The sequence below is a fragment of the Biomphalaria glabrata genome, chromosome 11 (genome assembly GCF_947242115.1).
Source record: "Biomphalaria glabrata chromosome 11, xgBioGlab47.1, whole genome shotgun sequence".
Lineage (NCBI taxonomy): Eukaryota > Metazoa > Mollusca > Gastropoda > Planorbidae > Biomphalaria > Biomphalaria glabrata.
This window is the reverse complement of record NC_074721.1, coordinates 4,787,118-4,802,465: the sequence shown is the minus strand read 5'-3', so window position 1 is coordinate 4,802,465 and position 15,348 is coordinate 4,787,118. Positions and strand designations below refer to the sequence as shown.

The 15,348-nt window shown below is 36.0% G+C and overlaps 2 protein-coding genes across 2 annotated transcripts; both read right to left on the bottom strand.

Moving 5' to 3' along the window:
• Positions 1 to 396: 396 nt before the first annotated feature.
• LOC106069641 (uncharacterized) lies at positions 397 to 2,624 on the bottom strand. The gene is made up of 2 exons (XM_013229338.2): positions 2,359 to 2,624; positions 397 to 1,401 (listed from the first exon to the last, which is right to left on the bottom strand). Exons 1-2 carry the CDS (start codon positions 2,411 to 2,413, stop codon positions 539 to 541), a joined length of 918 nt encoding a protein of 305 aa, XP_013084792.2. The 5' UTR covers positions 2,414 to 2,624; the 3' UTR covers positions 397 to 538.
• Positions 2,625 to 3,695: 1,071 nt separating this feature from the next.
• LOC106069643 (serine/threonine-protein phosphatase 6 regulatory ankyrin repeat subunit B-like) lies at positions 3,696 to 14,996 on the bottom strand. Its single transcript, XM_056003885.1, has 2 exons — positions 14,987 to 14,996; positions 3,696 to 11,139 (listed from the first exon to the last, which is right to left on the bottom strand). The coding sequence occupies exon 2, from the start codon at positions 11,131 to 11,133 to the stop codon at positions 7,426 to 7,428; it is 3,708 nt and encodes a 1,235-aa protein (XP_055859860.1). The 5' UTR covers positions 11,134 to 11,139; positions 14,987 to 14,996; the 3' UTR covers positions 3,696 to 7,425.
• Positions 14,997 to 15,348: the final 352 nt, after the last annotated feature.

The window sequence follows — 15,348 nt, the reverse complement described above, 5'->3', positions numbered from 1 at the left end:
GCTGAAATTTAGCACAATTATTCACTGTTCCTAACAAAACAGAAATAAATAAAAAGTTAAACAATTAGTTAATTAAATTGTGGTAAGTTAGTAATTTTATTTCAGTTCAATCAGTTTTTTATTTATTAGTTTTTATTGTTGTAAAGAATAGTAGGTCACATGACTTTGCAAAAGTGTCGACATTAGTTACGTCTCAAACTGGACTCCACCAGTTCAACGTCTTGACCAGTTCTTTACCTGGATTTGAACTTCTGAGTCCCTGCTGACATGTTAAGTTTGTTCATATTGGACCAATGATATATATATTTTTTGTTAAAACAAAAATGGTAACGAAGCATTAAAATAATAATTTATTTTTTAAAATTTACTACAACAAAATACAATGAACTTCGAAAATCATGGTCTTATAAAATATGGACTTTATTTCACACAGGCATTTTAATATTTGATAAATTTTTACACAAATTTTTTAACGTAATATTAGCCTTTGTAAAAAAAAAAGTAATTTTCTTCAGTATTACATAATAGAAGGACAAATTTAATTATCTATGGCCACCCAATCAAAGATAAAACTTGTGGGGCTAGCAATGCAACTGTAATTAAAGTAGGTTTCTGTTACCGTTGTTATGGTAACGTTCCAATGTACGGACTGCTGAGTGTAATAACCAGTATTGATATCAGAAAATGTTGTAAAAACTAGAGGAGGTGTCTTGAATGAGTTTGAGAAAGTAATTTGATTAGAATAGCCATTAGTGTTGCAGTTAGATGTTCCTTTTTGAATATTTTGAGCTTTTAAATTATCGATAACTTTTTGCTGGATAGAAATATAGTTAATCAAGTCGGACATCGTTGCTGGTTTTGACGATATCAGCAAAGCGGACTCCAGGCTCACTGGAAGATTGTTTGAATCAAGTCCGAAAATTTCACACGAATATTCCCCGGCTTGGTCATAGTCAGGGTAGTCCCACTTGACCTGGAGGTAAGCTTTCTCTCCTTGCTTGGGGGATCTTTCACTGTTCCCTTCCACTGAGACTAGTCCCAAGAAATGACTTCCGGCGGATGCGGCTTCGAAAGGGGTCACGTCTGCTACTTTATCAACACTATTCGTCACTCTGTTGACTTTGTTGATGATGATGGACGTCACGTGCGCTACGTCTGCCTCGGTGATTGGCGGCTTGGTGGTCACGTGATCAGCTGTAACATGGGTCACGTTTAAGTGGGATGTTGTATTGGCTCTCTCATACGCTGCAGTCGTATTTGGGGCAATCATTTCTTGAAATATAGATCCAAAAGACCTTCTCACTGAGCTTCCATCTTGTACACTGCAACGCAAAGTAAGGTGTTTGCTCAGGACCGGCTGTATCACCAAAGGTGTGGACTGAAAGCGAATAATCTCAGCATCTGTAATGGAAAATTATCAGCATCATTTGGCAAGGCGACATTGAAAAACAAATGCGCTTAACTCTTTCTCTCCTAACAGACGATACCAACGTTGATTCCAACAGAATGTGGTAAATAATTACAGGGAGAAAGAGTTAATATTGTAATGAAAAGATATCATTAAACTTTTTGAAATTACACATTCTATTTCTTAGTCATTATAACCACACTCTCTGTCAATACTGTAATTAGATTTCAAAAGGCCATAAGCTATTTCAAATATTGGGCTCTTAGGTTTATTTGTTCAGATAGTAAGAGTCAGTGCTAAATATTAGCTACAGTTTTCTGTACCAGTATTTCAACTATTTAATTCCTCCCCAGGGCCTCGTTTTCTGTACCAGTATTTCAACTACTTAATTCCTCCCCAGGGCCGGATTTAAGTATGTGGAATTCCCAGAGCTGTAGCCACGCCTGCCCTCCCATAAATCCAGCCCTGCTCATCCTTAGAAAAACATACTTGATCAGAAAGTTACTAATTCCATATAATAACAACAAAAGTCAACCAGTTTATCAATTACACACAATACCAATACTGCCGGGTTGTGTGGTATGCACTCTGAGCTGTCATTCGGTGGTCTCGATGGTCCCGGGTTCGCACCTTGCCCTATGCCCTTCGGTAGGTTTGGGCTAAGTTGTAATTATCTTCAAATCTGATGGAACATCCGACACACGCGAAGGAAACAGGAGCACTACTATCGGAAATTATCATCAAGTCAGCGGAGATACTGAAAACTGAGAATCATAAATTAATTCTGTTGCTGATCATTATTAATTAATATTAGTTGTAAAAATTTCACGTTTTTATGGAATGAGTGCGTATTCTAAACATCAATTATTAAGCTCTTCTACAGGAAACAATAGGGCCTACTACGTCTCGTGTAATCTTATCGACGTCTGCCAAGAATCAAGAGTACTTACCTGTAAGTGACAAAGAGATTAGGGTGAAAACAAATAACGAATAAATTATCATCATTCTGATAAGTATGGCTAGGAGTCAAGACTCCAGAAAGCCGAATAATTATAAAGCCTTGATTTTTTTTTACAATTTGATTCTTTATGTGCTCTTCTATATATTAATTGATAAACTGAGCTTTGTTTAGACAAAAATAAAAAGTCAAAACTTTTTTCCGGCAATTAGACCTTTGCAATAAAAATACCAAATCCAATGTCTAAAGTAATTAGTCCAAACGGTTTTATATTATCTTTTTAATGGGTCAAAGTCTTAATTAGGAACGACTTTAAATTCTATTGGGCCAATGTTTATTTAAAGACTGATAAAACCTTATCATGAAATGACACTTCACCCCGTGAAGAAGACATGATTCTCTCTGACAGTGTTTGACATTGATAACTTGGTATAATAATAAAAGCACTTTGGTGCCAAGTATATTAATCAAAAGCAAAGATAAACAAGAAATCCTAGTCTTACAGCGGATACTGAAGTCTAAAACACAACGATTCAAGAACAAGGTTCCGCGTCCACCTGTGGTAACACCAACTCATCTTACTACGCAGCAGTAAAGCAGCAAACAAGGGGCCGTGGGGCCATTCCCACATTAAGGACGAGAAATAGGACACCCTTAGAAGCAACTCAAAGATTTTTTTTTTTGTTGCTCTCTTTAGATGATGTTCAAGCTTTAACAACAAGAACAATCGATGTGTTTATCATTGTAGAAGCTGTGGACCATTCTCACTTTGCCTGTCTATTTTTGTTATAAGTTATCTATATTGTATTTGTAAAATACAATCCGACCGATTCACTGATGTATGTTTTAAGAGGAATCTTAATTTAACAAGCCTGAACACCGTAATTTCACCCCCCCTTTTTTGACCCAAAGGCCGAATTCTTTATTTCAACTATAAATAGATATGACACTTAAAAACTCTTTTGAAAAAAAATGTTATTAATTTCAATACGTTTTTATGCCTAAACAAACTGTCTTTGTAACCTTGTTTTCAGATTGATAGTAATCAAGTCTCAATACAGAAATAGACTTGATGCAGAAGACGACATTAGTTTTGCGCTTACATAGACTGCCCCGAGAATTCTTGATTTGGTGAAGTGGAAACAATTTCAACCTTAGCATTGACCTGGACCTTGTCTTAGTTACGAGACATTTGTCATATTGTTTTAACCGTGCTGTTTTTGACCGCAATATCACCTTTATAATTTCAAATTGGCATACATGTACATGCATAATGAATGTGGTGCATATGCAATGGAAAATTAAATAAATGCCAACATAAAGATACAATTTTATTTATTTGCAATTTAATTATAAGCAGAGATAAAATTAAAAAAAAAAAATTACTCGTCGTTCCGTGATTAAACATTCAAATTTTGCGATGCACATCAACATAAAGTATACATTTTATAACATTAACAAAAGCTCAATTAATTAGGATTTTAAACGAAATTAATTGTACGTTAGTTGGTCGCCCCATATTAGATAATAGCAAAAATAGCTATTTTTTCTTATGAAATACAGACGTTACTTCAAAAAAGATGATTACGTCCTACGCGTTTTCCTTTGTCAATGTAGTCATACATGTTAGTCAATGACTTAATTGGTGCCATAAAATTCACAGAGGTATTAAGCTTTGCGTAGATAAAACTAAAAGCTGAATTAGTTTTAATACATTATTTTAAAAGATTAATATTACTAAGGAAGGTACTGTAGCATTCTAAAAGATTTTTTTTTTTTAATTATGAGCACTACATTGCTTCAGTTAGACTCAAAATGAAATATATATTTCTTGAACAATAAACTATAGAGCAAACAATATATATATAAGCATATTAAAGTTCATATTAAAGATACAACTAGACCTGTCAAATACAAACAATGAGGGCGCGTCAACTTTTTATAATAAACAATTACCGTACACTAATGCTAAAATGTAGAGTCATTTTATTTCTAAGTAACATATGTCTTTCAGTTAATAATGTAAAGCTTTATGGTAAAAAGTACTGTTAATTAATTATTTAAATTAATTTATGTTGTGTTTGCATCATGTGTCTAAAAACTCGCGAAATTTGAAGCGAGAAGAGTGGCCAGGGTAAGAAAGCGCTGAACCAACACAAATCTAAGAGAACAAAGTAGGCCTATCTGTATCTGACCAAACATACACATGCCTCGTATGCAGCAAGCTATTCAAGGCGAGTCCATAGGATATAAGAAATGTGCTCATTTTCGATCACGAGAGAGGAGCTATATGTTTATAGGTATCGCCGCCTCAAATTCCTTGGCTAAAGCTGCTGATTTGTTGAAGGTAGTCTGCCTACATTTTAAGTTAAGAGGAATTGTTGTTTGTTTTGTTTGGCGTCTTGTAGTTTTTTTAGCGGCCTAGAAACGGTAAAATCCGCTATTAGTTTTGTGTAGTCTGTCTGTCCTTCCTTTCTTTCCGTCCCGTTTAGATCTCCGAAGCGACAAAGAATTGACTCGGTCTCACTCTCTGAGTGATTAATCTAGTTTATTATAAAGGTTTTGTTTTTTTCCACCGTGTCACTTTCATGAGCAATTCATGTCATAGCTGCAACTTATTAAGTAGAAAAATGTTGCTTGAACCTGCTGTTTGCTGTTAAACTTTAATTTTCGCATATTTTAAATTCAGCTTCTAGGATAATCTTATAAGACTACAGACGTTGCTTCGAAAAAAGAAGATGGTTACGTCCTCATATAAATCTGTTATTATTTCGTATTAATAAAATAGTAATAATAATATGTATTCACTAAAATCATAGGGGCGCAATGGTTTCCGAACCTAAGGTCATAAATTCGAATTTAGGTTAAGACAGGGATTTTGAATTTGGGTATTTTTAGGGCACCCCTAGTCCACCCAGCTTTAATGGGTACCTGACATTAGTTAGGATATGGTAAAGGCGTTTGGTCGTTGTGCTGGCCAAATAACACCGTCGTTAGCCGTGGGTATAATAGGAGAACTTGCTAATCCTAGCACCCAGCTCCCTATTTTGCCTCAAAGCCTGCATACAACGTTCAAACAAGTACGATCTTGCGCTCTTTTTCTTGAATAGTAGCACCGCCTCGAAATGCAGGGCTAATGTAGCGGGTTATTAAAAGTTAGTCATGTCTATGGTCATATATATATATATACACACATCTATCTAGCCAAGTAAATAGCAAGTTTAGTAACCCACCAAAGTTGTCGGACTTTGGACGTGATGTTAGTGACGTCATGTGAAAAAGGGATATTGTTGATTTGTTCTTTTTAAAAACAGTTGGCGCTTGATTCTTATGGAGACTACACTCATAATTTACATGCGAAAAGTTCATATAGGATAGCTTCTATTTAATTATTTGATTGCCAGGGGAACAAAAGAGGTTTTGTGTCTTGTATCTCTTTTGTGATGGTAAAATCACAAAATCTTGACCCAAAGGGTGATTTTTTATTTCTAGAATCTTTTAAGCTTTTATATGAATGTTTGTCTCAAACAGCTGCCCAAATAGGGTTTGTTTTTGCCAATGATTTTATCAGCAGCATTTAGGATTCTATTAAGTTTATTTTTATTTTTAATGCTCAGATTGCCATACCAGGCAGTGATATTGAAACTTAAAATATTGCAGATGTGAACGTGATAAAACATAGCCAAGGCCTTTTCGCTGACATTAAACGAAGACATTTTTCTAAGCAATCGTAATCTTTGCTGCCCTTTTTTGCTGATATAATCAGTATTAGCAGTAAAATTTAATTTGTCGTCTAAGATAGTACCAAAGTGTTTAAAAGTTTGCACTATTTCAATGGTCTCTCCTTGGAGAAGAATGTTTCGCCTGAAGGATCTCGAGTCAAATACGCGCACGCACAGTTCTGTCAAATGTTTTTTCTGTATTGAACGTTTCATCAGAGTTGAAGATAATCTTACTTCCTAGTCCAAAACCTGCGGCAGGACGACAGGGGATGGGCAGCGGGCAGGGTATGAACCGTTGAGACAATCGAACAACTGTCCAGTGCGCATACCGCACAGACAGGCAGCTATCCAGAATAAGCAAGTACCTAGTATATTTGATAAATTAAATCACTGCAACACAAATGAACAATATAAGGTTCTATTTAAATACCAACCATCCTCCTTTTTTTTTTAAACAATTAACAGTAATATTGGTCCAACTTTCTTCTATTTAACATTATCTTACTAGCCTAATGATACAAAAAAATGGAATAAAATATCGCATTAATGGAGATAAAATAGTACATGTGGTCATCATTAATTAAAAGCATAAGCGAATTGAAAAGTCTTTAAAAATGTATAAAGTATTTATACTTATAATTCATTCTTATTGTAGGAGGTTTATGACAAGCTGGTATGGAAACAAATAAGGTCGAATTTACGGCAATGCAGGACTGTTCAGCCTCGCAAAGCTCGCCATTAAAGGCGCCTCTACGTTATAAAAAATATGATTTTAATGAAACATTCATGTAAGAAAGTACATGAAATGAGATAAAAGTTGTCCACAAATATGACATCTAATTTGATTTATTAGTATTTATTGAATTTATACTAAAGCTGGAAGAGGGTAAGTGTATCTACAAAAATACTGTCCAGGGCCTGCACTTACTAAAATTCGGCACTAGTTAAATAAATATTTGTTTAAAATGTTCTCACCTTGGCTTCACAAAACAAACATTATTTCTTATTGTTAATTTTTTTTTTAAATGCACTTTTAACTTATGATTAGCCTACATGTTACTATTCTATGTGCGTAAGTAAATGTTTACTATAAAAGGTAGTATATAAAAGTAAGTTCCCTTCTTCGACTATGTGGTCTATAGGGCAGACGATGTAGTCATCTATTTCTGTGGCCCAAGGTTAATGAGGATGTTGCTAGCACAACTACCAACCGCCGTTACGTTTTCCTAACTATTGTCAGGTACAGATTACAGCAAAATTTAAAATCCTACGATTCGAACCTGGGACCCTCCGTTTCACTATGAAACCTACGTATTCACATTTTAATTGCAAGTCTGTCAAAGTCTTCTTCTTGTGCGTTTAAAAATATTTTGACCTATAGGCCAGTAATAAAGCAGAGGCCTTGGAATCGGTAGTCTTTCATACTGTATTGGATCAAAGCATAATGGAATGCGACTCCAGAACTGCACAGGAACTCTTGCCAGCTTTGTTTGAAACTGAAGCAGCTCTTGAATAGTCTCTGGAATAAAAGATTCTTCCAGATCCTGTTCTCTTTCCGGGCTGTTTCCAAGCTGACTCGAAACTGCAATAAATGCCAGTTTCACCAAAGGCCAAGGACTTCTACTAGCTCGGAAAAGAAGATAACGGACGTCGCGGCTGACAGACGTAACAGATGTTCTACCATACGACATAATTGTTTTCAGGTCATTATTCGATAAGTAGCAAGTAGCAATCAACATTTGCAGTGCGTCCACTTGGCCACTTTGTATAAACGTTTGCACATTGCAAGATTGAGAAGAAATGTCATCAAGGTTGTAGGCGAAACCATTGCTCAGAAATAGACTCAAAGTGTGTACGCTAAGTCTAGTAATGCTATTGGCGAATTCTTTCAGCAAATATTTGTATTTTATATCAAGAATTGCGATTGTTTTGCTGTTTTCTAGGAATGTTTCAACATGAATAAAGTTTGATTTGTTCAGTAAAATGTACACCAAAGCTGACCTTTTCTCTTTGTCTTTGATGTGAACTTTGGCCCCTCTAGAAATGAGTTCCAAAAATTTCCACGAACGATTTGCTGCTATGAACATCAGAGCTGTTCGTCCGAGATTATCTTGTAAATCTAAATTAGGGCTGAATGCAAGAATTTCATCAAATAAAAATAAAACATCATAAGCATTACTATCTATTATTCGCTTGGCGGCTATTAGAAAAGGGGAATAACCAAATCTGTTCTGCTTGTTCACGTCTGCCTTGTATTCATACAACAGTTTTATTAAAGGTATGTTAGGCCTACAGCACTTCACAGCCAATATCAATGGTGTATTTCCAAAACGTGTAGCCGAGTTCACATCGGCTCCATTTTCCAGAAGATATTTGGCTAGCTCTACATTTCCATTTAAAACTGCCATGTGCAGCGGTGATCTGCCTAAATTGTCTTTATCGTTAACATCAAGTCCCGCCTTAAGCAAAGACCCGGCTATTTCCACGGTCGTTGAATAATGCAAAACTGTTCCACCGACATTGTTTCTTTTAAAGATATTCGTACCAGCAGCCATGATCCAATAGAAAGATTGAGGACATCTATGTTGTACAGATAAATGAAATGCGTCGTGCCCTTTCTTATTTATATTATGTAATTCGCTGCCGTGTTGCATCAACAAAAGAGCAAGTCTATCAAAGCCAAGACGCAGCGCCAAGGCTAACGGTGTTTTATTGGAGCATGACCTTGCGTTTAAGTCACTTCCGGCTTCAATTAATATTTTCACATTTGATTTCCTGTTGCATTTTACAGCGATGAATAAAGCCGTTTCATTTTTATTATTTCTTCGATCTAAATCAAAATCAAGTTTCATTTTTTTTCTTTTTGGAAATTCGATCTCCTCGCTTTGCTCAGCATCATGAGAGTAAAATTTGTTTAGAAAATATATGAGTAAATTTTTGTTTTTGCGTCTTGCCAGGTAATGAAGAGCATGGTTGCCCTGGGAATCACATAAAGAAATTTTAACTCCGGCCTGAAGCAAATATTTAACAATTTTAATACTGCTGTTCTTAATTGCCACTAAAAGCGGAATTTCCTCTTTCTTATTGGCTAACTCAGCATCAGCGCCATGTTTTAGTAAGCAGCAGACAATTTTGAAACATTTATTTGCTTCCTCACGGTAGAATGAACATTTACAAGATCTATTCAATGTTATCATTAACGGAGTATTTCCATTTTGATCTTGAATATTGACATTTTTGGCCGATTTCACAATTTCATGAACGAGACCAGACTCTAATTTCTCTGTAGCTATAAACAAAGGCGCTTCACAGGGCGATGTATAAGAGTTAACATCAGCTCCGTTCTGTACAAGTAGTTTGGCTACGTCTCCAGTGTGCCTTCTCAGAGCAATGGTTAGAGCAGATTGTTTACAATTATTCACAACATTTACATCCGCATTATTTTGAAGTAAGAGCCTTACTATCTCCAAAGCGTCAGAGTCATTAAGACCTTTCTTGACGGTCACAGATTCATGGTGGTAGAAGTAAAGGCCAGTATATTTGCTTGTTATTTCCTCTTTCAGGACTGCTCTCATAAGTGCTGTGTTTCCTTCAGAGTCTGTGCCATTGACATCCGCTCCTGCCTGCAATAGTCTCTCAACGATATCTTTCTGATTCTTATCAACAGCGAGCATCAAAGCTGTCAACATATCTTTATTTCTGACATTAACATTACAACCTCGGTCAATGAGAAGTTTGACCAAGTCAAAGTTTTCATTTTCTAAGCAGAGAATCAATGCTGGAATGGAGTCTGAGTCAATGCAGTTTACTTCGGCCCCTGCTTTTATTAAAGCTTCTGCTATTTTAATGTTTTTCAGTTTTTCACTATCATTTCTGGCCAATTTGTAATTGACAGAAATTGCTTTAATTAACGCGCAATTTCCTCGACTATCTTTACAGTTCACATCTGCACCTGCTTTAAGAAATAAATTTACGAAAATATCACTTCCTTTATCGATTGCCAACAACAGAGCAGAAAGACCATCCAAAGTCAGAATATTAACATCAATTTTATTTTCTATAAGGCATTCAGCTATTTCATATTTGTCTTCCTTTATAGCCAAGTGTAAAGCATTTTCTCTTGAGGAATTTATAACATTAATATAAACACCTTTTTTAAGAAGCTCTTTGATCTGTTCCAAGAATCCATATTTCACAAGTTTAAATAAGGGAGCCTCTCCTTTTGAATTGACACAGTTGATGTTGCAACTTTTCCCAATGAAGTATGAAATTGTTTCCTTAGAATTTGGTATCGACAGCAGAAGCGGTGTATTCCCTTCCTGGTCTACTGCGTCTATATGAGCTTTCGCTTCCACTAAAAGTTGCACAATATCCAATCGTCCCGATAAGGCCGCTTTGTGAAGAGCTGTTCTTCCACTAAAATCTGTAAAGTTGACATCCGTGCCAGCTGAGATGATCTTTCTTATTAAATCTAGCGAGTCTGTATGCATAAGTGACAATCCTAAAGATACTTTGTTTTGTATCAGTCTAGTCACAAGATCCTCTCTACCGTGCCGATTGGCAACAATTAAAGCCGTTTCAAAGTTCTGCCTACTTTTAATCTGAGAAAGTTTGGTTTCACCTGCAATTATGTCATTGTACATGCTGCACGAAACAGCTTTCTCTAAAACTTCTAAACCTTGGCTACACGAGAAATGAGCTCCGTGTCTGAGAAGCGAACGGATAAACTGTGTATTGTACAATTTATTTGCCATTGACAAGGCGGTGACCATACTTGATTGAGAACGCAGGATGTTAGGATTTGCTCCTTGCTCAAGCAGGAACTGACAAGTTCCCAGATCCCTGCTTCGCACTGCCAGCATGAGAGCTGTATTTCCATTTGCGTTTCTGGAATTAACATCTACAGCGTTGATGGATTTTCTTGATCTCGCGTCGTTAGACACTTGCCTGACCAAATCATTTCGAAGCTTTGAGTCAAACGAACGATCCTCGGCCTCTTCGTCTTCGTATTCATCATATAAAAGAAAGTCCAACTCAGAAAACATGTCGGTCTGAAAATAAAAGAATAATTGTATAATTGTCTTATGTATCAGTCCTCTTATCGTCAATGAATTTGGATAAAACTTATAGTTGGAAAATGTATTGGCATGAGCTGAATTTGTTGACTTCTTGAAATGTTCAAGACGAACATTTTTGTTGTAGCATATTTACGTCTCGAGACGTGATATTTTCCCATATGATATTTACCCTTGATATCCTCTCATGTTGCTAAAGAGGAAATGCTAGAGCAGCGATTAAAGGTAAGATGAAGCTGATGATATAGAAAAATGAAATTAACAAAAAAAAATAACATTTTAAAAAAAACGTAAAAAAAAACAAAAACAACAACGAGGCATATTTAAGCATAGTTATATCAATTAGTTTGAATCAGTCATGAAATTAAATTTGTAGTAGGTCTAGACTAACAATAACAAATCTGTGATCGCTTTTTGAATGCATTTTTTTAAAAGTTGTACAACTTCAGTTCGAACTCAATCATCATGAAGTTGGTGTACTCTAACCGCTGCGCCAGTGAAGGGCTTATAAAAATAGAAGGTTTTGTAGTTACAAATTGTTAGTTTCAAACGACCTATAAAGTATAAAATGGACTAATTCAACTTATACTACCACATGAAGTCAAGTACATTTTTTTTCCATTGTCCAATGCCAAACAAATAATCAAATACCAATAGTTTAATTAACTAACTGATTTTTTTTTTTTGTATTGAATCTTGTTATGTAAGGTAAAAGAAATAAGTATGCAACATTTCAACCTGATCCGAGATTGGGTGTGGGAGAAATAACATGTTCAAACTTTTTACCAGACACACTGACAGACAGGCAGTAGTAAAAGAATGGACGCACCTGCCATTGAAAAAGATTCTATCCAATACAAAAGACAGAGAGGAATGGAGAGAGACGGTTTACAGATCTCGTGTTTAGCTCACAACGGTCCAACAGACCGTATAAAATGGGCTTATTCAAATTATAACACCACATCAAGTCCAGTACAATCTGACTAGAGTAACATCTTTAGTAAAATCGCTAAATTTAGAAAGCCTTCAGCCTTCAGGGAAGAAGACTTAAAAGTAAAGTAGCAATTATACATAAAACACTGAACCATAATCTTCAAATACAAAATAGTAAAGTAAAACCTAATAAAATACTTAGAAAGACACAAAGATAAAGGCGCTTTCCTCGTTCCATTTGCTAGGACAAGTTTGTACAAATGTTCATTCTTCCCTAGTGCTATTAGAGCATGGAATGCGTTGTCTGATCTAGCCAGGAAAACCAGTGACTTGGAAGAATTTAGGTCATTGGTTAACATGCATGTCTAGATTGACCTAGAAACACGCGTAGGACGTAATCATCTTTTTTTTTTTTTGAAATAACGTCTGTAGTTTATAAGATAAGACTACGGTGATGGGGAAGGAAGAAGAAAAAAAAAAACGCTATAAAATATTATAAAGTTATAATCGCATCCGAAATAGACCCAGCAGTTCAGATGGTCATTGGTTAGTATGCATGACTAAATGCATGACGCGTAGGCACTGGCGGATCCAGGGGGGGGGGGGGCGGTAGGGGCGATCGCCCCCCCCCCCCCCCCCACTCGGAGGGGGGGCGGGCGAATTTTATTATAGAATTCACACAATTTGTATACGAATTTATTACTTATGTTAAAAATAAATACAAATTATTTATATTTCAACCTATTTTTAGATTATTTCGCCCCCCCTCTAGTATGTTGGCCGATTGGTGGGGTCGGGAGGGGGCGATGGTATCAATCCCGCCCCCCCATACACTTTCGAGTGGGGGGGGCGGTCCAATTAATTTGTAGAAATCACAGCTTGCTAATAGAATCAATGTAATATCTATATTGTGTAGACTTACTATTGATTTTTTAACCAATCTTTATATTATGTCGTTCCCTGTTTGCCGATTGGTGGGGGGGGGGGACGAATACCTCTTCTGCCCTTCCCACCTTAACCCTTTGAGTGGGGGGGGGGGCGGTCCGTTTTTATGGAGAAATCATAGTTTGTGAACAAAATTAGTTGAATTTATACATTTTATATTATGTCGCTCCCTTTCTGGTATTTTGGCCGATTCGGTGGGGTGGGGGCGATTGCATGTACTGCCCTCCCCACTCTAGCCCTCTGAATGCTGGGGGGGGGGGGCGGTCCTATTTTTGTGGAGAATCATAGTTTGTGAACAAAATTAGTTGAATATCTATATAATATAAACTACGTATTGATATGTGACCCATTGTATATTATGTCATACCACAATCTAATCTCAAATAGTATCATTAGTAAATTTAAATGAAAAAGGGTTGTACCAGGAGGGAAGGGCGATACATGCAATTGCAATTGCATTTCCCCCATCATAATTTATATACACTATAAATTAAATTCTTATATTGAGTCGCCCAACCCCTATTCTTTAATGCCAAATGCAATCTTTAGCAGAAATTGTTAAAGGAGCGAGGATTAATCGTTTTCACTCTACCGCTCCTCCCATTTCCAGACAGAGTTTATTTAATTTCACATGAATTTAACATAATTATTTTAAGTAAGACTTTGCATTGGAAAAGTTAGAATTCAAACGAAATTTTTCAGTATTAGAGCCATGATTGAGATGAGTTATAAACTCAAATAATGTTTTCATAGTCGCCTTTTACCAACCTTTACTCAATCTGATATTTTTCTAGTTAAATAAATTTGGGACTATAATTCACAATTTATAGCTCAATCATATTGAATACTATTTATTGAATAATTTTTTTTTCGGCGGCGATCCCCAAAGCAAAAATCTAAATATGTGGGGTATCTTTTCAAGGAACAAATCGGTTTTATTTGCAATGTATTAAGGGCCTATAAATTCATATTAAAATAATTTTCAAGTACAACATTATTCAAAAGGTCCTTTTTTAATAGTATGAATAATGAGCTTCGAACTCCATTGATGAATAATGAGCTGTAGATGTCAGGAGAATACGTTTCTGCAGTGAAAAAAGAAGAAAACGCTTTTGGCGTCGGGGCTTTGCCCCGAAATCCATTGATGAATAAAGAGCTGTACTTGTCAGGAGAATGCGTTTCTGCAGTGAAAAAAAGCAAGAAAACGCTTTTGGCGTCGGGGCTTCGCCCCGAAATCCATTGATCAATAAAGAGCTGTACTTGTCAGGAGAATGCGTTTCTGCAGTGAAAAAAGCAAGAAAACGCTTTTGGCGTCGGGGCTTCGCCCCGAAATCCATTGATGAATAAAGAGCTGTACTTGTCAGGAGAATGCGTTTCTGCAGTGAAAAAAGCAAGAAAACGCTTTTGGCGTCGGGGCTTCGCCCCCAAATCCATTGATGAATAAAGAGCTGTACTTGTCAGGAGAATGCGTTTCTGCAGTGAAGAATGCAAGAAAACGCTTTTGGCGTCGGGGCTTCACCCCGAAATCCATTGATGAATAAAGAGCTGTACTTGTCAGGAGAATGCGTTTCTGCAGTGAAAAAAGCAAGAACCCCACAAGAGAACCTTATAACGCTGCCCCTGTTGTTTTGTTTTTCGCTGAAGGTTGAGAAATGCTGCTTTTTTATAATTCTAATATATATATATATATATATATAAACATATATATATATATATATATGAATGTATATGTGTGTGTGTGTGTGTGTGTACGCACGTTTATGCATAGGGTTAGGGTTTACTGGGCGTTAGGGTTAGGGTTTGAAAAAAAATCGCCCCCCCCTACTTCAAAGTTCTGGATCCGCTAGTGCGCGTAGGACGTAATCATCTTCTTTTTTGAAGTAACGTCTGTATTATATAAGATAAGATAAGAAGATAAGACCAAACTATAGGCCTATATACTTACATTTATCCGAAATATACTATAGAGTCATTTCTTTAAGAATACAAAATTTACACATAATAGTTAAACACTTGAACTGTATTTATTTTGTAAATAAGCAAGCAATACTAATAAACAAAATGTTCTGTAGAGACAGTTCGCTCTGAATATATTTTCAGAACTTAATCCAGCTTACTGAAAAAGAAACTAAAACACAAAGCTCTGCAGCGTGAATTTCCAGAAATATTGATCTGAATCCTATAGTTCCACAAATCGGGAGACCCAATGATTTTAAAATGTTAAAGTCTGTCTGGCCTACATTTATGTAAATAGTTCATATATTCAATCTGTAAATCAATAGATTTTTTGTTCAATGTGCAACTATT

Bases quoted from the DNA above. Each gene is read 5' to 3' on its own strand.
- LOC106069641 (XM_013229338.2), bottom strand. From the start codon at position 2,413: ATGATGATAATTTATTCGTTATTTGTTTTCACCCTAATCTCTTTGTCA. The intron at 1,402-2,358 runs GTAAGTACTCTT...TTTCCATTACAG, and splicing joins AATCTCTTTGTCACTTACAG to ATGCTGAGATTATTCGCTTT.
- LOC106069643 (XM_056003885.1), bottom strand. From the start codon at position 11,133: ATGTTTTCTGAGTTGGACTTTCTTTTATATGATGAATACGAAGACGAA.